The following is a 23,615-nucleotide window of genomic DNA, read 5'->3' as shown; positions in this document are numbered from 1 at the left end:
GGGCTCTTACGGGTTGTTTTCTTGTCCAGATCCAACCATCAGACATTTGATTTTTATTTTTTTCATTTTTTCAAATCTATTCCAGCGGTCATGCAGGAAATATCTATTATTTCCCTGTACTGAGATGAAGAAAAAAAGCATGTAAAGAGAGTTGTTGGTTGGCCTTATGTGCAGCGAGCACATTTGAAATGACCCTCTGGTGAAGGGGGATCTTTGGAAAGACTTTGAACAACATACCACATGTAGATTGTATCCATGCAACGCCCAGACGTGCTTACTGGATGTATCCCTAACATCGCTGTCAACCACTTTGTGAATAATGGGTGGGGTTAGAGTTTAAATTCAAACGCTTTGTCACTTTTTTACTGATGTCTTTAGAAAGTTATTTTTTACTTTTTTTGTTTTACCCTAAATTCTTCTTCTTTACCATAGTACGCCATGTTTTAGTTCTTATACTTCTAAGACATGTTGCTATGGTGTGCTGCCTGTTGAGATGTAACATGTGTTCCCACTGAGTTAAATAAAACCCAAAACAGAATTCATGCCATCCCAAACTATTCTGTCAAACTGCAGCAGATTGCCGTCCCTGCAGCCTGCTTGCCGTCTGTCCTTCATCCCCTCTCTTCTGCACTCTGCTGATGTACAGACTTTCTGTTCAGGAAAGGAAAGCCTGTTTGTTACGCTGGAGAGTTTAAAAGAAAGGGAGACGACCCGACTGCTGCCCGTCACTCCCTCTACCACAATTCAGCCGACAAAACAACAGATCCCTATCTCCGTGATCAGTCTGCTTGCCATCACGCCCGCCCTGCAACTCCCACGCGACAGCCGTGCAACATGCAAACTGTTTTTGTTGATGTGTATCGCTGTACGAGCAAAGCTGTAGGGGAAGTGTTAAATGTTTTAATGATCACATTCAGCTTCAATAATCTGTCCACTTAAAACGGATTTTTTAAAATCTATTTAAGCATTTTTTTTCCTTTTGTTAACTGCTGCGTTTTCCCAACAAAGTTTGTGTAAATCCCAATAAAACAGATCAGTCAGATCAGCTGTCTCAAAAAGTTTTAGAAGAAATAACGTGAGAGTTCTTTTCATCCTGTTGTCACATTTGACTGATTATATCTTTTATTTATGTTGTTTTTATTGTTTGTTAAATCTTGGCTTCTACTTTACTTTGGTTTTTGCACGAGTTTTGAGATTAATGACAATCTTAACATGTTATTTCTAAAACATCTTGGTGAAAACTTCTGCAGTGCAGAGCTGGGCATGTTGGCTGTGTGGAAGGAGGATGGGTTTTCAGTGGTCAGGGAGTCGTGTGGGTGATAAAAGAGTGGGAGGGGGGCTGAAAACCACTGTCCTCTTAAAACATGTTGTCCTGTTGGGACTTCATTAGACTCCATGTCGGCTCAAGAGCAGCCAGGACAGGAATTTGAAAATTGCAGCTGAAGGTACGTGTTAATGTGTGCTTATGTAACCAAATCTGATGCATTTAAATTTGATTTCCAGTGATATTCCTTAAGAACTTGTTTTTATTCGGTAAATACAGTTCAGTTCATGTTGCAAAGTTCTAAACATCATTGCAGTCTGTTAGTGACGGTTTTAATTAAAAAAAAAAAAAGATTTTGAGATGGTCTAAGAAATTTACTGAATAGCAGCCTTTTTTTTCAGGCATTCAGATCTCTGTATGAAACCAAATGATGGAGTTCTGGTCTGAGAATCAGGGGCAATCACACCTGTACTCCAGATTTGGTACTCTTCCTGGGAGAAGTTGTGCACACAAGTGAGTAGAATGAAAACACTTTCAGTCAGTTGACGATTAAAAAAGCAAGCAGACATTTGTTGAGCTTTGTTTGTCAAATTTACACAAATACTGTTAAACAGATAGTTGCTTCTTTTCTGCATTTTTGCTCAAGCTCTTCAGAGTATTGACAGATATTGCTTGTCATTTGTTGTGATTTTTATACCCGTTCATTTTCACCTCAAACATCTTTATCATCCAAATTGTGACGCTGTGTAAATTGTACAAAACAGAATGAAAAGACTCAGAACTGTTTATTTGAATGAAAACAGTACAAAAACGACACATTAAATCCTGACACTGAAAAATGTTCTTTTTTTTTGTTCTTCTGTATTTTCCCGTTTTGAAACAACACGTTTCAAAGAAGTTCTTAAAAAGCAACATTTCTGAACTTGTGAGGTTAATTGGCAACAGCTCAGTAATGACGTAAATATGGGAGAGATGAAACATTCTGTGAAAGACAGTGTGAGCAAATATTTCAACAAATTAGGATGTAAGATATTTTTGATCTAGTTGATATTGTTAAAAGATTAAGGGAAACTATTGTACGATAAGAGCACAAATAAAAGATTGTCATGTCATACATTGATTTAATTCCACTTCAATACAATTCAGTTTTATTTATATATACCTCCAAATTACAGCAAATGTCATCTCAAGGCACTTAAAGACACAATCTAATCCAAGCCAATTAGAATTCAATCAAATCCAGATAATTCAATTCCAAATTAGTCCAGTTCATATATACTGAGCGAATAAAAAAAAAGTAGAAGAGCTAAGGAAACCAATAGATTGCATGGAAACTTCTCTTCGATCCAACCCCCATCCTGAGCGTACATGAGGCGACAGTGGAAAGAAAAAAACTCTCTTTTAACAGGAGGAAACCTCCATCAGAACTAGGAAGGGTGGCCATCTGCCTCGACCAGCTGGAGCAGGGATGTCCACATCTGGCCCTTCAGGGCTGCTGTCCAGCAGGTTTTAAATGTTTTCCTGCTTCGACACACCTGACTCAAATCAAGGCATCATAAGCAGGCTTGTGCAGAACTTAGCAATCTTTTAAAGAGATCTATTTAATCTGAATCAGCCATAACACCAGGCCAGGGAAACCTGCTGAGAAAGAGAAACACAAGTTAATGACAACAATGATGTCATGTGTACATGGAGAGAGAACAGAGTGAGGAGAGGCGCAGCATGGGAGGCACCCAGCAGTCTAGGCCTATAGCAGCATAACTATGGGATGTTTCAGGGTCACCTGAGCCACCCCTAACTATAAACTTTGTCAAAAAGGAAAGTTTTAAGCCTAATCTTAATGTTAGAGAGGGCGTCTGCTTCCCGGACATATACTGGCAGCTGGTTCCACAAGAGACAACTGATAGCTGAAGGCTCTGCCTCCTATTCTACTTTTAGAAACTCTAAGAACAACAAGTAACCCTGCAGTCTGAGAGCAAAGTGCTCTGTTAGAAAAATATTGCACTACGAGATTATTAAGGTATGAAACCACTGCTAATTTAAGATGATTGAGGCAAGGTGGAACATTATCATAATTTCAAAGTTCAACCTGAAATAATCTGCGCTGCATCAGCTGGACTAAAAAAAGCAGAGACCACCCAGCACATCATAACTGCACAGTTCAGAATCGAGTGTCTGTGCTTGTATGGGGTGGGACCAAACTGAAAGTGCACATCTGTGAAGGCACTATTAACACCGAAAGATATCTAAATGTATAGGTTTGGAGCAACAGATGTTAAGATCCAGATGCTGTCTTTTTAAGGGAAGGTCTTGATTTTTTCAGCAAGACACTGCCAAACCACATTCTGAACATATTACGACCGCATGAATCCAGGTGCTGAAAACATTAGGCACTGATAAAACTAAAAATACAACAAAGGAGACCGTAGCTGAAATAACATCTTAGGCAAGAATTGGAAAATATTTTCCCCCTCTAAACTTCAGGAACTGCTCTTTTCAGTTCTCAACACATAAGTCATTGATCCATTAAGGCTAAACGCTTTGATTTGAAAAAGGTTTTAAATCTATCCACTAAAACATGTTTATTTTTTCTCAGCTTCCGACGAAACTACAGAGATGAAATAAAACAACCCGAGAGGTTAAACTTTTAGCAATTATCTACAAACAACTGTGTCTCCAAAATGTTGATGAAAAAGTCAAAGAAAGCAAATGTTGCATCATCAAAGAAGTCCTGCAACACACTGCAAAAAATGCTGGTGAAACTTTTTTTTTTTAATGTGTCAAATATTAAAAAAATGATAATTTTCACTGGGCAACAAAATGTCTCATCAACATCTGAAGTTGTGTCTTTGTTCTGTTTTCATATAGAAGGTTTTAATTATCAACAAACTGCAGCATGTTTTTCTTTTTAATTTGCACAACATCATGTTAATGTGTATTATCAGTGGTGCTCGTGGAGTTACTTATTCCTGACAGAACTTGCTCACACATTTTCCCACCATTTCACACACAGCCATCATGACAGACATCAGGCAACCCATTATCCACTGTACTACGGAGAGAAGCAGGATCAGGGAAGTTACTGGACTGTACCGGGATCAAGACCCGGAGGAGTGCAACACGAGTACACCAACTGGACAGACCCAGAGCTGACTGCCTCTCCTTCTTCCCACTTCCCTTTTAACTTGAACCGCCAAACTCAGCACCACCAGAACCAGGGAGAATATCATCATCATGAAGCTCGAGACAGAGAGTGGACACTATTTCACAGAGCTCCGAGGGACTATGAGAGAGGATTTCTGAGAGAGGGGTGGCAGAGGAGGTGGGAGCCCGGTAGCCCTGTCCGTTACAACAGGGAGGTTTCTGCCAAGAGGAGCGACAGCAGCTATAGAGAGCTGGAGGCTTGGGCAGCACGGTATAGTCACTCACTACCAAGGAGGAGACGTCCAGAGGTGGAGTTACGGGGATCCTCCCAGGGCCTGGTTGAGAGCAGCAGGGCTCCAGAGAGGGCCAGCAGAAGTGGGATAGATCCAGTGGCAGCTCTGCAACACGTCCAACGAAACCCAAACAGCAGAGTATCTGGGCTGTGGGACAGAGGGGACAGACAGCAAGCCCCAACATATTATCCATCACAAGCTCCTGCCCCTGATACAAGCCACATACTGAACATGAAGGAAAATACCTGGGACCAAAGGAGGATGTTTAGCCAACCTCCTGGATATGTTGCTCCTCCGCCCTACAGCAGCCCACATAAAGGTTCACCTGTAATGCAACACTGTGACACCAGCTGGGAGCAGGCTGGGAAGAGACAAGCCTACAGACCACAGGCCACACTCAGAAGGCAGGATGTCTCTGGAAATTTGCAAGATAAGAGGAAGATAGAGAAAGAGGAACGTGCAAAGCCAGATGAGAGGACAACCTGCCCAGAGCTGGAGGGTTTGAAGCAGCAAAGACAGGAAACAGCTGCTTTACAGGCAGCCAGTCCCATTAGGGCCAGAAGTACAATCATCCAGAGTGAAAGTACGTTGGCTCAACAACACCCACAAGGAGTTGAGGATTCAAAAATAAACCAGGAGACAACCTCAAAGGTCATTGAAGGAAGAAAGTTTAGATTAAACAAAAAGACAGGTGGAATGACCATATTCTGCCTGGTGTCTCGAATAGCTGGTGTCACAGAAACCCCATCTTTGCCACTTTTCCCACCACAAATGAATATTCAAAGCACAGAGAGAGGAGAGGTTTCTACATTCCTTAGGGACAGAGGTGAGATCAACCAAACGGACAAGCTAGCAGATGAAGTTGACTTCAGAGCACCAGCTCTCACAGAGAAATCAAATACCTCCGATGTGACAAATCACACAGCCACACAGACTCTAACCTGCACAGAAATGGAGAAGCCTGGAGACTATCTACCAAACAAAGCAGAGGCAGACATTGTTTCTGCAGGAAAATCAAACACAGAGGATGGCGATTCTGTACTTGGGAGACAAACAGGTCAGTTAGTGCAGCCTGCACCAGTCAAATATCCTTTGTGGAGGGAGCCAAGTTCCACAAGCAGGGCTGAAAATGAGAGTTCACCCACATGCTGTTTGAAAGACAACGGTGAAGAAGAAGAATCAGATGGTGTTTTAAGCCATGATGCTGCTAATATAAGTAGTCATCCAACGGATACTGAAATAGAGAGAGTAGACATCGAGGAGGACACAGAGGAGACAAAGGGTCTACTGATCATTGACACAACCTGTGTTGTTGTCAAAATGGAGCTGATTCCATCACCCAAGAGAGAACATGTTCACTATTTAGACTGCTCGCAAAACATTAAAACCATTCCACTTGATAATGAAACAACTGTTTCTTCTGAATTAAACTGCCAGTCTAATCAAGATGTGACAGTTGACCAAAACGTAGAGGCAACTCTTTTGCAAATGAACGAAGAACAAGAAACTGATCTTGACTTAGTGCTTTTGGAGAAAGAGAAACATGAGGGAGACAGTGAAGTCGCTTTCCCCAGCATGCACCCATCTCCAGTTTCTGCAAGGGAAACCTTGGAGGAACGTGCTGAAAGAATCCTTGGAATCTCTCTGGATGATCGTGTCACAGAGCAGAAACCGAAAGATGAGGAGTCATTTCACCATTCAGATGCTGAGGAGCAAGATGAGGAGGCAGAACTGTCTCCATCTGAACAAACTGAGGAGGACACATTAGAGGAGGGAGGGTCAAAGAAACCTTTGGAGACTATCCAAACAAATGAAGCAGCAGGTTTGATAGACAGTGATGACGTCAGAAATCAGGTGACAAATGAACTCACTGAGGATTCTGCTGGATCTCAGGAGCAGGTGGCAGATATTTCTGGAGAGAGTAATACTCACTCGCAACTGGAAATGACTGAGGATCCTCAGCTTGAATCTACCAGTGAAAAATGTAGAAGTGTACAGGGACTGGATGAAATTCAGCCCGCATATGTTACGCCTTCTGAAACTCCTGAAATCAGTCATTTCTCTTCACTTCCCTCTTCTGATCTTACATTTCCTTTTGAAATCTCGGAGTTGAGCACACAAGAAGGCCCAAATCCCACATTGGTTGAAATTTCTTCTGCTGCAAAACACCCTCCTTATCCTGACACCTTACTCCTTTCTTTGGATCAGCTGCCATCGCCTCCTCCTTCTGGATCAGCTCACTCTTCCTCAAGTTCCACACCCAACACAGACCATCTCCCAAGCCCTCCTCCTCCTCTTGAATTAATATTTCAAACTGCTGATGTAGTTTCTGGAGCTGAGGATCAGATTGAAGATGGTGAAGCATCCTGTCTACCCGAAAATGAGGTAAATGTTGAATTCCTGGCCACAGACATGACAGAGGAGGTGGTGTCACAGCAACAAGGTGAATGTCACCAAGCAGTTGATGCCACTTGTTCCACTGATGGGCAGCAAACAAATGAGGCAGATAAGGACCCAGGAAGAGGTTTAGAACAACGATTTGAGACATCCAAAGACAAGCCTTTAGATGTTGATACTTTGACTCAACAGCCTGAATGTACCCAAACAGAATCTGTTACTCGTGTAAAAGAGAGTAATTTAAGTGAAGAACAAGCTCCTGGAGACACCAACGAGGATCCTATTGATCCGACAATACAGACATCCAAAACAGATGTAGAGAATGAAGAAAATGCAAGTGAGAGTCAAACAGAAGTCAACATTTTCCCTCAGCAGTGTGATATTGGCCAACAGGAGGGTGCTTTCTGTGCTAAAGAGAGTGATGTGACCAAAGACCAGTCGCAAATAAACGCGACTCAGCTCATTGCAGGTCTGTGGGAACAGAGCAACAAGAGTGCTACGGACTCTCAAACTCAAATGGAAATTGAAATTTTGCCGGACCCTGGAGCACGGTTTCAACCTTCTAATTCATCTCCTCCCTCAACTTTAGACTGTGAGGTGTCACTTTTGGATGAGCTCTCAAACTCTGAGCTTCCATCTCCTCCACATGACCCACTTCAGTCAGACGCAGAGTTTGCTCCTCTTTTGAACGTGAACTTAGTCTGTCCTTCACCTCCAAATCCTGACACTGCTGCTGCTGGCGTGGAAACTGTCCCTCATCCTCCTCATCTGGACTCCGGTGAAGAATCTGCTCACTTCTCATTTTCCTCTTTATGCAATTCATCCCCTGTTCTGCCACATAGCTCTGCTAATCCTCCTCAAGAAGAAAATATTTCTCCTGGTTCCCTTTCATCTACCGCGCACAAAGAGGAGCTCCAGTATCCGAAGTCGCTTTGGGATGTGGTAAATCGCATAAGGAAACACACAGCACCTGACTCCGAGAATGAAGAGGAGGAAGTGTGTGATATTTCAGATCCAGAGAGCGTAGGCGAAAACCTGAGTTGTCAAGATGTGGTAGCGGATACAGAATCTGAGAAGATCATCTCTGATGAAGCTGAGCAGCAGAAGGTTTCAAAGGATGGGGATGAAATGGGACACGTGCAGCAGGTTCTAAAAGAGCCAAGGGTTTGTGCTGAGGAAGACACGCTGTCCTGCAGCAGCAGCAGCAGCAGCAGTCATGGCTCTAAAGACACAGTTATTGTGGCGAATGAGGACAGGAGAGAGGAAACCACACTTAATGCCAAGACAGAGAGAGATAAGAAGGCTGATGCTACAGCTGGAGAGCTACGCTGCTCTGGTGAAGGACTACATGAAACTGCAGCTGAGGAAAGTCAAGAGGAAATGGAAGATGAGGCAGACACAAGCAATGCTGGTCAGAGAGAGGAGTGTCCAGCAGAGCCAGAGAGAATATAACAGCAGGCAGCAAAGATGATGGAAGCACATTCTCTCCGAGGTCACTGTTGTCTCACATGACGTTAAAGTTTTAGACTACACAGCTAGACGAGAACCTGAATAAACAAGACTGGTCCAGTATATTAAACCAGCATGATCTAACACACTAAATCTGTACTTTGTCTTTGGTAAGAAACAGAAGTCAGTAACTTTGTGTGGCACAGATTTTTAAAAAACTAATATATTTCTAGCGGCGGTGTAATTTCAGAGCTTTCATTTTTGATAGCCAAGTCTTGAAAACAAAGGCGTATGTGATGTACTCAAAGTTGTCATAAAAAAATGGAAGAATTTGACATGCGTGATATTAAAACATTTATTAAACAAATATTCATCATATTGTTGCACTGCTCATTTCTACCGTTGTGTGTAGAGAGCAGAATGTTGTGCACAGCTGTGAGATAATTAAAGTAGATGAGAGTGAATTATTTGATGCCGTTTCAAAGTGCGATGCTTTTAAAAAAAAACAAAAAAAAAAAAACAAGCCATTACTTTCTAATTTATTTAAACAAACACCAAAGAGCATTGAGAAAAAGTTGATTTTGTGCTTTTTAGACTGTGTCCATCCCAATTAGTGACCTAATGAAGAAGCTTTCACTGAAAATACATTCAGCCTATCTAAATGCAGATTTAAGAAATGCTAAAAGGAGAAAGAAGAAGTAAAACCTTTTCCAAAGTAAAATATGTTAACTCGTTGCCAGTTGCGATTGTCTGTCACCTGTGCATGGGTCTGACATGCAAATATGAGAATATGTATGAATCTCGTGATTTGAGCGAATCATCTCGAACTGCAGCTGGGACTTGCGGTCTAAAAACAACAATATGAAGTCGGCTTGATGTTGTACAAATATATTTGAAGACAAAACAGGTCCTGAAATTGTACAAAAATGTATACAAAATGAGAATTTCCAGGAGAATGCTCACAGCACATTACAGTCATATTTTTTCACATAAATGACAGTAGAATTACTTCCTGATCTTTCTGCACAGGGACGTACTGTCGAAAGAGCACAATCTAGTGGGGTTTCATGAGAATTCAGTTCAGCTGCACTGCCAGGTCAAATAAACTTTACTAGGATCTCTGGGTTCATACTTAAATCAACTCTGCAAATATCACAACATAAGGAGACTTTAGCAAAATTAGGTAATATTTGATTAAAAGGCAAAGCAGACAAGTGAGCAAAGATTCATCTTTATGAAAATGTGTGCAGTTGAGTCTCGTTTTAACTTCTCTGTTCAAGGAATCTGCAACATGAAGCCACAACGGACCAATTATTTAACAGATTAAGGAAACCTATTTAGTTCTACACTTAGTAAAGAAATATTCAAAAACTTCAGATTCAGCAGATTCAAGCGCTCTGTGCATTACTGTCAAAACCTGAAACAAAAATTAAACGGGAGGGTTTTAAAGAACCTTTTAAGTCACTGCTGGATGCTGCAAAGTCTTCATTCGAAATTCCTCATGAAAATATATATCAGTTTATAATATTCTGAGGATCAGAGTTAAATAATAAGGCTCCAGGGGCCCACAACCTTGAAAAGAGCAGGTCGAGGTTGTTGGGGGGGGTTTTTTGTTGTAAATTTCTCAAGTGGTAAAAAGCGGGATGAGTTCTAAAAAAAAGGAAGACATTTTCCCTAAAAGAAAGTTTCTGGAAAACATTTAATCTGTTGGAAAACAGCCTTTTCTATGAAAGCGAGACGCTGAACACGAGCAACGGTTGAACTCGCAAAAGTTTTGCTTCTTTTTTTTTAACTGTGAAACAGAGATAATGCCTTTGTGAAAGACTATGGCCTTGCAGTGCCATACAAACGGTTGCTGTTTGAGCCTTCAGCTGAGTAGCATTTTTTCAGGTGATAAAAGGCACATCGTTGCTTTTAAACCTAAAATTTCCCATATTTCTGATTTCAAATTTGTACCTTAATGTGGCCTCTGTTTGATTTTGGACAGGACAATAAATACCAGGGAGCATTAGAAACTCTCTTCTCAAGCTAGAGCGAAAAATCATAAATGTGGCCTCAAATTACACGTTCATTTATGTGCAGGCAGTATGAGTAAAATTGACATTTATCTGCTACTTACTCACATGTACTTAGCTTCTGAAGAGAAATATTCATTGTGCAGGAATACGAACTAAAGTAAGGACCACTTAACCAAAATGAACCTGATCTTCTGTGAGAAAACTGGCATTGACAGGCAAGTCTAACTTTGTTTTGCAGTTTCACCGCTCCGGTTCAATCCAATGAGGAACATTTGAAGGAAAGACATGAGCCATCACAGTAACAACAGAGTATGGATACATCTTGTAACTTACAGTACATGAAGCTTGAGACCAAATAGTACAGCGTGACGAGGCTAAAAATGGTAACCCTAAACTCTCCATGATCTCTGGAATTCTTTCCATTCTCACATGGATTTTCATAGATGTAAATATCTTACATAAGGATTTGTGTACATCTTGCACCACCGCCCGATCATAAATAGTTGAGGAGGGAAAACTGACAGCTTTGCAGCACCAAATGTCTCCATTTCCGCTGGTAAGAGGATATCAAAGTTCATCGTGGGGCATTAATAGAGCGTGGTCACAGAGGTCTACAGAACACAAGAAAAACAGGAAAGCAGCCAATTACGATGGTGTGATGGAGCAGAAATGTGCAGGAAAAAGAAAACAACAAATCTTCCAGGCTGAGTTAAGAACATACCTGTCCTCTTGCTGCAGAATTTGTCTTTGACATTATCTGTTTCATGAGCGAAGAATTCAATGATTTCATCTTCGTGCTGCTCCACGATAGTTTCACACTAGACAAAAAAAAAAAAAAAAAAAAACAGTTAAAAGAGGCACCACTCACAGTACAAGCCTCACGAGTACCCGTCCCATCATTCACAGCTACACTACACCAAGGTGAGGCCAATACAGCTCAGGGTACATTTCAACTATACTATTCTTTTGGAGTTTTTTTGGATTGTGCCGGAGGACTTAACAGAAATCTGTACTCACTGCAAATTTTAGGCTGGAAGTAACTCTCGAGTCCAGCGCGGCCTCCGAGAGATCCATGGCCTCCCCCGTCCGAGACTTGAGCCTGATGTAAGACTTCCTGCTTGTGGAAGGATCCGTGCGCTCACCGTAGTCCCCCATCCTTTCACACACACTTTCCATCAGTTCCAGGAGGTTTCCCTCAGAGCGCGCCAGAGGAATCTGGTGGCAGCAAAAGTAACAAAAATAAATAAATAATGCAATGCCAATTATTTGGACTTTTTTTTTGTCGTTTGCTGCCGTGACAAAACAGTTTCCTTCGAGGGATAAAATAAAGTATCCATTTATCTAGCCATCCAGCCTGATTTTTGTCTCTCTGCTCTCACCTTATTTGCAACTTGGAACACAAGCCTGACACCTCGGGTGCAGAAATGACTAGATTACACAATGGTTTGGAGAAATTGCAGTAGGACTGCTGAAACGGTCCATCCTTTGTCTCTTGCTAACCGTTAAAAAGTTTAAGATGAATCTGTCAAAGTGCGTGTGAATCACACAGAGATGAGAGAAGCTGTTGATTAACGTCCTACATTCAACATTGGACTATAGCAATAGACTGCAGGTTTACTTGTGGTTCCCTTAGTTTCTAAAAGTGGAATAGGAGGCAGAACCTTCAGTTATCAGGCTCCTCTCTTGTGGAATCAGCTCTAGTTTTGGTTAGAGATGCAGATTTCAGGGCCGGTGCACACAAAAGACACAGTCTGGGCAGACAGAAGCCAAATATGGAGGCTAAACAAACTAATACATGACATCAACTGTCATGTCTGTTGGCCTGAAGAGTAACATAGCCCGAGAGAAGACTAATCTTCCCATGTTTTAATGAAAGATCTGGATATATTATTCAGTGAGAGTGAGAGCAGGATGCTGCAGCAAGTTAAGGAGGAAACTTTGATTATAATTTTGTTCTCTCCGACTCTGCTGAATATCAGTTACTGCCAGTCTGGGATCACATGAGGTTCAAGGTGTCTGGTCGCGTTCAGCTCCTTCTTTAAGCCAGATACCTTGAAAAACTGCCCGAAGCTGTAACAAGAAGAACCGGCGCCATTTTAAAAGGTAAAGCAAGCTCACACTGAAAATTGATTACTGCGATTTCTTCCGGATGTATAAGGTTAATTGGTAAAAGGAGCTTGTTGACCGTTTACCTATGAGCTGTATAAGCAGAGTAGGAGAACCTGTTTGTGAAAAGAATAACCTGAGAAACACTATTTGTTAAAAATATGCATCTTTTTCTGTGATAAGAAATGCTGGCCATAAAGATCTGACACTAGCTTTACTTTTTTTTTATTATTGTGACTTCAATTGACCAGTAATTAATGAAGGAATAAGTATTACCCACATTTGACAGACCTGATCCTTGCTACAGACAGTTCAGCTGGCATCTCACCTGATGATAAGAACATTAGATAACTCAAAGTCTGAGGTCAAGGTTAGCACCATCTTGAACTTGAACTAAAAAAAAAAAGAAACTATAGACCCCATTCCAACTCAACATGCAGCCATTTTTATTTTAATACACATCAGTGTGGTGATGCAGCCTCCACGGTGGGACGGAGGGGGGGGTACTACGTGGCTTTGCTGCTGCAGGCTCACCTCTCTGATGGACTGGCTGCCGTCAGGGTTGATCCTGAAGGATCCCGTCTGGATCATTTTCTTGGGGTCTATCTGAGATATAGCCCACTCCATCTCGTCAACCAGAGCCCTGCAGGCTGAGGGGCACCAGAACACAGATCCATCAGGACTTTCCTGAGTGTGCGATGAAGACTGAATGAAGAGGACATAGACATACCTCCACATCTTACATCCTGTCCTTGTCTGGCGGCCTGGCTGAAGCCCAGGTGGAGACACACAACCACACACGTTGTAAACAGGGTGGCGGCTTTCCTCATTTTGCGTCTAAATGCAAACATTTGTGCAAGACAGGCTGAAACACCAACGACCAAAGCACATTCAAATGACTAATAACTTAACGTAGCGATTAACTCTCAGCCGCCCTTTGACACAATTCTCCTCCTGCTCCGCAGCTAAGAAGAAGATGCAGACATGAGAACGGGCTTTTGCCAACTTTTTCATTCAACTTACACGTCTCTGGCAGCGTCCCGGAGCCCACCTTTACGCGTTTCCACGATGTTCCATCACATTCGGCAAAATGTGGTGACGTAGCCACGGAGCTGCTGAACAGGATGTCGAGCTGCAACGCATTTCCGGACAGTGCCTCCACGTGGTCAGGAAGATTCCAGCAGCTTCCACGCGAACTGCTGCGCTGTAACCAAGGCAACGCGTGTGGTCTAATATCGACTATGACATAGAATTTTAAGAGTTAACACAGGCAGCTCTGTTGCTGATCAAATAAAGATAATTAGAAATCCGAATAACATTCGTTGGTTTAGTTGAGAGTAAGTAAGAACGAGAAAGTAATGCAAAATTCAGGAGTTTTGAAAATATTGCGTGACCAGGTGAACAGCAGGGAACACATCTGGACGGAACATTGTCAAGGGGTTGGTGTTGTGAAGGGATGGGGCCTCCTAAAGAAATGTGATTTTTTTGACTGTTCATCTTGATACAACACAACGCAAAGTGTTTCGTGTTTAATCACCTTTGCAGCAACCATCAGTAACACTGAGGTAGATGCAATAGTACTGAAATAGACTGATAGGAAATTAAACGTGCCATTCTCCAGAGTAATCTAACAAACACTGCAGAAGGTTAGAGAGAGAGAGAGACAAGATGAGGATTTAGAATTGTATTGTTCGCAGCAGCTGCACCAGAATAATAAGTGAAAAGTAACAACTCACTTAATGTGTTGAAAGAGAATCAGAAGAGCAAAGATCATTCAGGCAACTTTGTTTTCTCCACATTTCTTTCTGAAGGTTTTTTTGTGTGACGCTCAAATCATAATTTCCAATGAGCTCTTGATACTGAATAGTGCAGAGTCTGTCTTCTTTCCTGTTTTATTGAATATTTTTCACGTCTTTTTGTTGCAGTTCCTGTCCCTACGCTTTACCTGCCCCCCTTATCTCAGATTAGCTCATGCGCATACTTTGTGGTCTCACCTTTCTCCACATTGTTTCAGTTTCTCATCTGTTAACCACTTTCTAACACACAGCAGCAGGAAGAGAATGAATATGCACATACTGACCTCCAGTGGAAGAAATTGTGTTCATGTGTGACACAGATATGAGATGTTGGACTGTTGGAGTAGTTTCAGCCTCTGTTTTATTGGTTTCTGAACACTTTATTTTTCCAGGTTTATGAAGGTTTTATATAAATACAATTTCTCGTTCTCTATGTTGTAATTTTTGCTTACTTTCAGACTGATTGTCTGTGCAGGACTGTCTTTACGTATTGTCCTGAGACAATTCAAACAAAAAGCTATGTGATTATATTTCAGTGTGTTAACTGATGGACAGATTGAAGCTGATATGAAAATTGATCAGATGTCCTCAATTTTTTCAGCGTGTTTCAGCATCTTTTCTTATTAATCTAAAACAGTGGTGCTCATACTGTGTGATTCTGGAAAACACTTACACAGATATTCAGATAGACCAGAATACAAGTATTATAGTGTCGTGGTTAGAGAAATCTCTCTTGCCCGTGCCCTGTTGTAAGGCCAACTGCTATCTGATAGTTCAAACAGTCAGACTCATTCATGATTAAAACCCCTGGCACTCATCATACGCCAGATTCCAGTTTCAAAAAACATATCTTTTATGGGTTGGATCTACTCTGAAAAGGCTGATATGACACTTATGTATCCCATAGTAACCTCACAGGTTCACCTCAGCTGCCAGTCTTCCCCCTTTACATTCATCACAGGGTTGACACATTGCACATCCGCACTCATTTGGCTGATTTTCTTAAAGCAGAAGCTGAACAAAGTAAAAACATTTACATTTTTAAAGTAGTGTTAAAACTACAAACTAGATGAAGTACATACAGCAAATAAAAGGCATCTTAAAACAAACTGACCTAAGCTGAACAGAAGGGACATTAACTGAGGACAACAGTATTTTCTAACGTGCAGGAAGTCATTGATGATGGATGTGGAGGGTGATTTGACACGAGCTGGTTACATTCAGCACTTATTCATCATAGTAAGACCCTGCTGCAGATTTAAAATGGAAAATAAAAAAATTAATTCAACAGGAATGTAATCATTTTCTGAAAAATGGACACATGGAGAATTATAAGGTTGAAAGATTCTGTCTGCTGCCACGTTTATTACCAATAATCGAAAAAACAAATACGTAATTCCAGGCTTATTAGAAGTGGCACATAATTATCTTATATTTTCATGGAACAGCTTATAAAAAGTTGAAAATATAGACAATGCGCATATCCCAGAGCAGACTGTGATGAATCGACATTACTTTTGAGTTTTTAACCTTCCCTTCAGAGTGACATAAAGCTTTATTGTGACATAAAATGTCTGCAACATTGAACACCAGACTTAGTTATTCTCTCCTACGCGACGATTCCAGCTTTTCTTCCCTCACTTGTCTAAATAACTGTGAAACGAAGCCTGCTGAGAGGTTAGTTTGGCGCTCTATAACCAAAAAACGAACACCTGCCTCCTGCTCCACTACTTCTCACCAGGCTGATGGGCTGTCAGCTGACTTCAGCACATTTACAACAATGTTTAATCATTTATTAAAGATCACTGTCCCTCTCAGATAAAGACACGAGTAAGTTATTTTGAGTTACTTCTTAAAATCTGGAATAACTTTGTTTTGCCTTAGCAGACTGATACTTCAGTACATTTGGAGCAGACTGATACTTCAGTACATTTGGACATCTTAGGTCACGAGTCGTTCTTTCAACAACAAATGTCCATATATCCATAATCTGCTTTTATTTTGGACTCATGGTGTGTGCTTCATCCAGCAGCAAAGAACAGACAGTTTTTCCCCCATTCGGTCCCAAAGAGCAGAAATTAAATGATCACATAAGTACCTCAGGGCTGACATCACTATCTTGAGGTTTTCTCCATAAAACTTCACCAAAACTTCGACACTTTCTTCACTTGACTGAAAAGATATTGGCTGTAACGGGACAACATTAACACGGTTATTGTGACATCACACAGTTAAACTATTAATGAATTTAGCCAGGTGAGTTAGACCGATATAGGCTTGTGTGAAGGCTGACTGGGAACCGGTTTTAGCCACAGCTACAAGAGTAAAAAAGGAGACGATGGCTGATATTAAAACAATCCCTCTAATCTTTTTACCTAAAGAGAGGGAATTTTCTTTTTCACAGGTTTTTCACAGGTTTACTGTCTTTAAATTCTGTCCTGCAAACTGGTCTACAATCATATCCAGCAACACATACATCACAAATTACTATAAAAACATTGTTTATAGCTGAAATCATGTGGTTCTGGTCAGCCTACTTCCAGAATGCAGTTGCTTACTTTAAGAATATCAAGGAGTCATATCTAGGAGTCGTACTCAGACTGCTCCTCTATGAACACAGCAGGTCGATTGCTTACCCTGCTGCCAAAGTCCACACAGGAAACTCCCAGGGCAATCAGACAGTGCCATACCTGCAGACAGTGAGAGAAAAGCCAGAGGTCGAGACATGACACACTTTGGATGAACTTGTACATGTTTTCTTTCCTCTTTATTTATTTTGTCGGTAGTTACAGCTATTTTAAATTTCATCCTGAAACTTGAATTATTTACACCTTTGTTCCTTAATGTCAGTTGTTTATCTTGATGTTATCTGGTTATTGGATGATAACATGTGAAGCTAAATAGATGGATAGCACTGAGTTAGGTAGCTGACCAACAACCTGCACAGACATATGTATGATTTGGTTCTTTATGAAAACCACATTTCAACTACATTTTCCAAATTGTCATATTACAAAAACTCACCAGGTAGCCCACAAAGCACAGATAGCCCACGGAGAGGAAAGCAGAGAAAACGTAGAGCAGCACGCTGTTCAGCGCCGTCACATACACGATCACAAAGTACATGTTGATCGCGCAAACACACAGGATCATGATGCCTCCAGAAATCTTCCACACCCTAAAGAAAACAGACAATTTATTAGACCATCACAGAATGTGTTTGTTTCTAAAAATAAAAAACAGTCTGAAAACACTTTGTTTGCTGGCAGATTTACCAGAAACTCAGATTACTGAGAAAATTCCTAGTTTGGGCAACAATGGTTTAGACTGTTTGTAAAAGCAAACAGATACAGAGATGCCAAGCAGACGAGATGCATTCAGTCATTAAGTCTGCTTGTTGCACCTCTCACTTCCTCTCTTGTAATGCTGAACTCAGGTCAAATAATAGTCTGTAAACACTTTGGAGTCAGCATTTAGTCTCGTGTGGTTTTAAATTTGAATTTGAAAAAGATTAACTGTTCCTCAGTCGTATCTCCTCTCTAGATGTTGAGATCTCCTGCAGTGGAACGGGAGCTGTGGATTTTTTCTGTACAAGGCAAGAGCTGAGTGGGATGTTTCTTTGATAATGAGCAAATAAAGAACCTGTACGTATTTTATCAAATATACTTCAGACACACACAAACAACATGTCGGTGCTAAAAGCTCAATGTTGGAGGTCTGTTTTTATTTGAGAGGCATGATGATTTCATGTATAACAATTTCTTTACTCACAGTCCGTTAGCAAAGTCGTTCATTATGGACGTCAGGCTGGTGAAGGTCAGAATTGGAATCAAAGCAAATGGAAGCTGTCGGATAAGAAGAGAAATGACAGAGAATATTTTACAGTTATTTGTGTTATCTCATAAGCTTTCACAGTGAGTATTTTCTCAATAAGTCGTTCTGACCTGCATGCTTTGAAGAACATTGAGGAAGTCGTTCATCCCAGTCAGATGCTGAACATCTTGGAAAATGGCCACCAGTAGCGTAGGCACGATGGCGATGGAGCGGGTCAGTAGCACCCGAGCAAAACGAGACCAGCTCAGGTTCAGGAAACCCTTAGAAAAGATTAAAACAACAGCATGAGCGTACTTATTCATAAGCATTTTTCTCTTTCACAGTCATGGGAAAGTGCAGCATACATACACAGAACTGCCAGATAATCTTACCTCCATGACAAACTGTCCAGAGTAAGTGCCCGTCATGGTGGAGCTCTGTCCAGCTGCCAGAATCCCTATCGCCCAGATGTAGAGAGCCGCAGGACCAAAGAAACAGCCCAGGACCACTCCCTGACAGACAGACAGATAAAATCATCAGGTTATGAATCTATTTTCTTTCTTTTTCCAATGATTCTTGCTTAGGTGTTACAGTAAGATGAATTTAGCTCCTCTCAGAGCTGATGGTGTGTTCTGCTTGGCTCTGCTCTCAGCTTTATAGCATCTGACAGCTTACACCTTTAATACTTCAGCTGACACATCACAGAGTGACAGACACATGTTCTGTTGATAAAATAAGACTAATAACGAACAGTTATTATGATAGTCACATTAGAGTTTCTACAACTATGTAGTAAAGCAGAAGTGACGGCTTCAGGCTGTTTACAGGGCATGAAAACAGGGTTGGTGCAAAGACTAAGTGCTGTAAGGCCATCACAGTTATGAAATGCTATCTGACAATTAAATTGTCAAACAAATAATTGTAATTAACGATGAAAATGTCTTTCTTTTAAATTTTTGCCACTTTGTTAAGTATCAACCGACTAATCTAATGATTCAAGCAGCCCTTATGAAGAATTAAAGTAATTCAATAGAAAACTAACACAGGAACATAAATTAAAATATATTTCTGTTTGCCTTTTTTAAACAGAAACTTGGCCACATCCCAGCAGATGATAGGTCCATTGTTGCGGTAATGCTAACCAGACGTACCCCTTTGTAAATGTCCACCGCCAGGGTGCCATTGTTGAGAGGGAAGAGGTCTGTGTGAGGGCTGCCAGTCGCGTTGCACTCAGCATTCTGCAACAACACAGTTGAAGTTGAGAATATTGGACTGTATTGGCTCACACAGCTGCAACAGTCCTCAGTATACAGTGGAGCAATGGATTCTTCATTTGGTATACTCACCACCTCCATGTTGGTTTTATTGTAAAAAGCCTGAGCAAAGACTGCGACAACAAAGACATTGATGAGGAAGGAGATGAAGAGGGCGATAGTTGACTCGATAAAGAAGTACTTGTTGGCTTCTTTTACTTCCTTCTTATTTTTGCGATCCACTTCCCGGGACTGAAGGGAACAAAAAGAAAACAGATGTCTCATTAAAACATTTCTATTTGGTATTAAAGTTGATTTTCAGACACCGTCAATTAAACATTCATGTAGAGTTGGGAAAATCTATCTGCCACCAGGTACCGTTCTCCCTTTAGGCTTGAATCTTGTTACATAAACGTCTCTAACCTTGACCAGTGCTGAGTGCAGGTAGATGTTGTGGGGCATGATGACAGCTCCTATAATTCCTACCGCCTGGTCCAGCTCATCATACCCACAGTTGGCACAGTATGGTACAAACATTCCCTTTAAAAGCTCGCCTTGGTCTGGTTTTACCAGCACATACTAAAGGCAAACAATGAGAAGTCAGAAAGCGTTAAGCTGCTTTGAAACACAAACACTTAAATCACATTTGAAAGGTGAAGGAACTTTACCTCGTAACCAAAACTGAGAGCCATCACAGTGATCAGAAAGCCAAAGAAAGCTTCGAGTTTCCTCAGGCCTACAGAAATATAATAAAATGTAAAACACTGGGATGTACAAATGTCAGAGGTTTAAATCTGTTGAGGTGATTCACAAACCATATTTGTCTAAAAAGAGGAACACAAATGTGTCTGTGATGGTGATGAGAACTCCTGCCCACAGTGGGATCCTGGATAAAAAAGAGATGATAAGAGGAATACAGCACATTTAACCCTCTCAATAGAGCGATAAAAATGTCTGAAGTCACTTTTACAGACAAGCATTAAACACATTACCGGCCCACGGAGAGAAGGTTGAGAGCTATAGCGCAGCCAATGACCTCCTGCATGTCTGAGCCAATAATAGCCAGTTCGACCATCAACCAAAGGATGATCCGAGGAACCTGGAGGGATAAAAAACAATTCATGAAGACCTATCCATGTTCTCAGAATTTATTACGTTTGAGAAGATGATATAAAAAGCATGTCTGCAATAAAGGATCAACAACTACCGCTTCAGATGAATGACTAATGAATGAAAACAAAGATGAGCAGTGACAGTGGTGGATGCTTACGGTGGGATACTGGCGGTTGCAGACTTCAGCCAGGTGCATCCCCGTGACGACCCCAAGGCGTGCGGCTAATCTCTGCAACAGCAGCCCAATGATGGTGGCTCCAAGGAGCACCCACAGTAGCTGTGAAACATCAGTATAGAGAGACATTACATCAGCGAAGCCCCTGCATCATATGAGAGCATCGCAATGAAATGAACTAAAGATACAAATAACCTGAATTCGTTTAATCTATAATATGCTTTAGTGAAGGGAAATACTTTAATGCCTCAATTCATCTCATCATAGGTCAGTGTCAACAACTGAACAAGATGCAGAAAATAAAGACAAAATGTGATCATATCACAGGTCATTTTGCCTGCAGGGAAAACATATACTATGTGTCTTAGTGAAGACAACAGCAAAAATATGTAGATTCACTTCCTCAGATATGAGGTAATTAAAAAACAAAACTGGTGAAATAGAAACTGCCAAGTTTGTTTTGAGGTCTTCATGAAAATGTTTTCATTCATCACCTTAAAGCCAGCTTTAGCTCCAGACTGCAGGTCTGACTCAATGTTCCCTGGATCCAAATAAGCAATGCTCATCAGAAACCCTGGTCCGGTGAAGGCCCAGAGTTTACGGAAACTGAATATCTGAGCAGAAGAGAAGGACAACATATCTTTATTTCTGCTGTTTGGTTTCATGTGAATAGCTACAAATAATCTGTAAGTAAATCTGAGGCAAAATTCAGTCAAACTTTTCCTGATTATACTACATGAAACACTGGTTGTTCTGTGTTACCTGGTTGGCACTCTCTGAAATGGGCACCAAATGGGCACTGTGTGACTCAAAGTACATGGCGGATGGTTCTTCCTGGGCCCCTGGCGAGGCAGGAGGAGAGATGGAGCTGTAGCGGTTGGTCTGGACTCCATTTTCCTGCTGGGAATCATCTAAGAAAGCCACACAAGGAAAAGCAGGGGGACGCTTGTTAGAAATGAAAGAGACAAAGTTGTGGAGAAAGAATGTAGAAGTAAAAAAAACGGCTTTAAAAAACCCTGAAGCTCTGTCTCAAAGTTTAGTTTTTCACCTGATCCTGGCTGATGCAACATTTTCTACTGCTTAATTCAGAGATTCAGTGATATGGCAGTATGTCTGATGAAGATGAAAAATTCAAACCTGAAGATTGGGGCCACTTATAATAAAGTTTTGCTTTATAATAATAGCAATTTGATGTCTATTTCAAAACTGCCACACAAGTGATCTAGGATAAGACCTGAAATTACATGTCTAAACTCAGTCAGCAGTAACCTTTAATTAACCACACATTAGTCACATCTTAAATCCAGTGACTCGGATCGCAAGTGTTATGAGGACAAAATGAAGGATTACTTTAAAAAAAAACAAAAAACCACAAACTATAATTACTGTTTAACTTTTCTAACAAATCTATAATTACTCGTTGAAAGTATGTATATAAGTATGTATATGTGGAGTCTGCTACTCACTGAGTCTTGACCTTTCCTTTATTCCTCCCTCCATCTCCATGTCACGTCACGTTTTGAGTTTTTTTTTGTCTTGTCTTGTTTTGTTTTCAGGTTTTTGGTTTATTTCTTGTCATGTTTTTTCCCCTGTCACGTTAGGTTCACTCAAGTCACCTGCTTTTGTTTCACAGCTGCACCCCATCTCCAATCACCTCCCCACAGTATTTAATTTCCAGGTTTCCCCTCAGCTCATTGCAGAATTCTTACCTCACCTTTGATGATCCAAGTTCACGTTTGCGCCAATCTTGACAGATTCAGGTTCTCATCTATTAACTGCTTTCTGGCACACAGCAGCAGGATGAGACAAAATACGCACATACTGACCTCTAGTGGAAGAAATTGTGTTCATGTGTGACAGATGTGAGATGTTGGACTGTTGGAGTAGTTTCAGCTACTGTTTTATTGATTTCTGAACACTTTATTTTTCCAGGTTTATGAAGGTGCTATATAAATACAATTTCTCCCTCTCTGTGTTGGGATTTTTGATTACTTTCAGACTGATTGTCTGTGCAGGATTCTTTGGACTGTCTTTACTTATTGTCCTGAGAAAATTAAACCAAAAAGCTATGTGATTATATTTCAGCGTGTTAACTGATGGACAGATTGAAGGAAAATTGATCAGATGTCCTCCATTTTTTCAGCGTGTTTCAGCATCTTTTCTTATCAGTCTAAAACAGTGGTGCTCATACTGTGTGATTCATCTGGTGTTGAAGTTTGAAACATTTTCTAAACTTTAAAAACTTTGTGGAAAACAAACCAAAAGAACAGAGCACCTGTTGTATTCATGCCCTAATAATGCAGATCCTTGGCTTGCATAACATTTTAATTCTTTATTTAAATTTAAGTCTGGGATTAACAAGTATAAACGTACTACAAAAACAAGAGTAAAATCAGAGCTTTGGGTTTGTGGCTCTTTGATTAAGTATGTCTTCAAATTGCTTGAAACATATATTCAAACAAATTCTGTGCCTCATCAGATTGTTTTAACCCAGTTCAACTGGGCCACCTAAATGGAATACAGTTGTTTTTGTGTGACATGTCTTTTTCTCGCAAAATGTAAAAATCTCTGTCGTGAAAAATGTCTGTAATCAGCTACAGAAGCACATAAAACCAAATACAGGCGACTGGAATCAATAACAGGAGCTGATCGTACCGTTTCTCTGAGGAAGACGTTCAAATAAAAAGTAAAAACAGACCAAAAGTATTTTCAGTTTATGAACAAAAGGATATTTAAAGACTTGACTTGAACTATTCAAATGTTTCCCTCATGCCAAGCACTCTCTTGTAAAACT

General features: G+C 40.8%; 3 protein-coding genes across 3 annotated transcripts in view; all 3 read right to left on the bottom strand.

Annotated features, from left to right (window-relative positions):
- dgkab (diacylglycerol kinase, alpha b) overlaps positions 1-23,615 on the bottom strand; it is a 128,584-nt gene that overhangs the window by 29,041 nt on the left and 75,928 nt on the right. The window lies entirely within an intron of this gene.
- Positions 9,420-13,816, bottom strand: cnpy2 (canopy FGF signaling regulator 2). The gene is made up of 6 exons (XM_072382413.1): positions 13,695-13,816; positions 13,402-13,508; positions 13,206-13,321; positions 11,583-11,780; positions 11,287-11,383; positions 9,420-11,176 (listed from the first exon to the last, which is right to left on the bottom strand). The coding sequence occupies exons 2-6, from the start codon at positions 13,499-13,501 to the stop codon at positions 11,133-11,135; spliced, it is 555 nt and encodes a 184-aa protein (XP_072238514.1). The 5' UTR covers positions 13,502-13,508; positions 13,695-13,816; the 3' UTR covers positions 9,420-11,132.
- LOC140303596 (natural resistance-associated macrophage protein 2-like) lies at positions 17,050-22,321 on the bottom strand. The gene is made up of 15 exons (XM_072382411.1): positions 22,288-22,321; positions 21,584-21,732; positions 21,316-21,435; positions 20,804-20,923; positions 20,526-20,632; positions 20,349-20,419; positions 20,202-20,269; positions 19,957-20,112; positions 19,627-19,785; positions 19,432-19,518; positions 18,673-18,792; positions 18,412-18,561; positions 18,239-18,312; positions 17,492-17,645; positions 17,050-17,157 (listed from the first exon to the last, which is right to left on the bottom strand). Exons 1-15 carry the CDS (start codon positions 22,319-22,321, stop codon positions 17,050-17,052), a joined length of 1,677 nt encoding a protein of 558 aa, XP_072238512.1.

The sequence above is a fragment of the Leuresthes tenuis genome, unplaced genomic scaffold, assembly GCF_036924035.1.
Source record: "Leuresthes tenuis unplaced genomic scaffold, fLeuTen1.0.hap1 SCAF_3, whole genome shotgun sequence".
Classification (NCBI taxonomy): domain Eukaryota; kingdom Metazoa; phylum Chordata; class Actinopteri; order Atheriniformes; family Atherinopsidae; genus Leuresthes; species Leuresthes tenuis.
Note: the sequence above shows the minus strand (reverse complement) of the source record. Positions and strands in the feature narration are given on the sequence as shown.

Bases quoted from the DNA above. Each gene is read 5' to 3' on its own strand.
- cnpy2 (XM_072382413.1), bottom strand. From the start codon at position 13,501: ATGAGGAAAGCCGCCACCCTGTTTACAACGTGTGTGGTTGTGTGTCTC. The intron at 11,384-11,582 runs GTGAGTACAGAT...TTTTTTGTCTAG, and splicing joins CTTCCAGCCTAAAATTTGCA to TGTGAAACTATCGTGGAGCA. The intron at 11,177-11,286 runs GTATGTTCTTAA...TGTGTTCTGTAG, and splicing joins ATTCTGCAGCAAGAGGACAG to ACCTCTGTGACCACGCTCTA.
- LOC140303596 (XM_072382411.1), bottom strand. From the start codon at position 22,321: ATGGAGGGAGGAATAAAGGAAAGGTCAAGACTCA. The intron at 21,436-21,583 runs GTAACACAGAAC...TCTTCTGCTCAG, and splicing joins TTTCAGAGAGTGCCAACCAG to ATATTCAGTTTCCGTAAACT. The intron at 18,313-18,411 runs GTCAGAACGACT...CTTATCCGACAG, and splicing joins ATGTTCTTCAAAGCATGCAG to CTTCCATTTGCTTTGATTCC.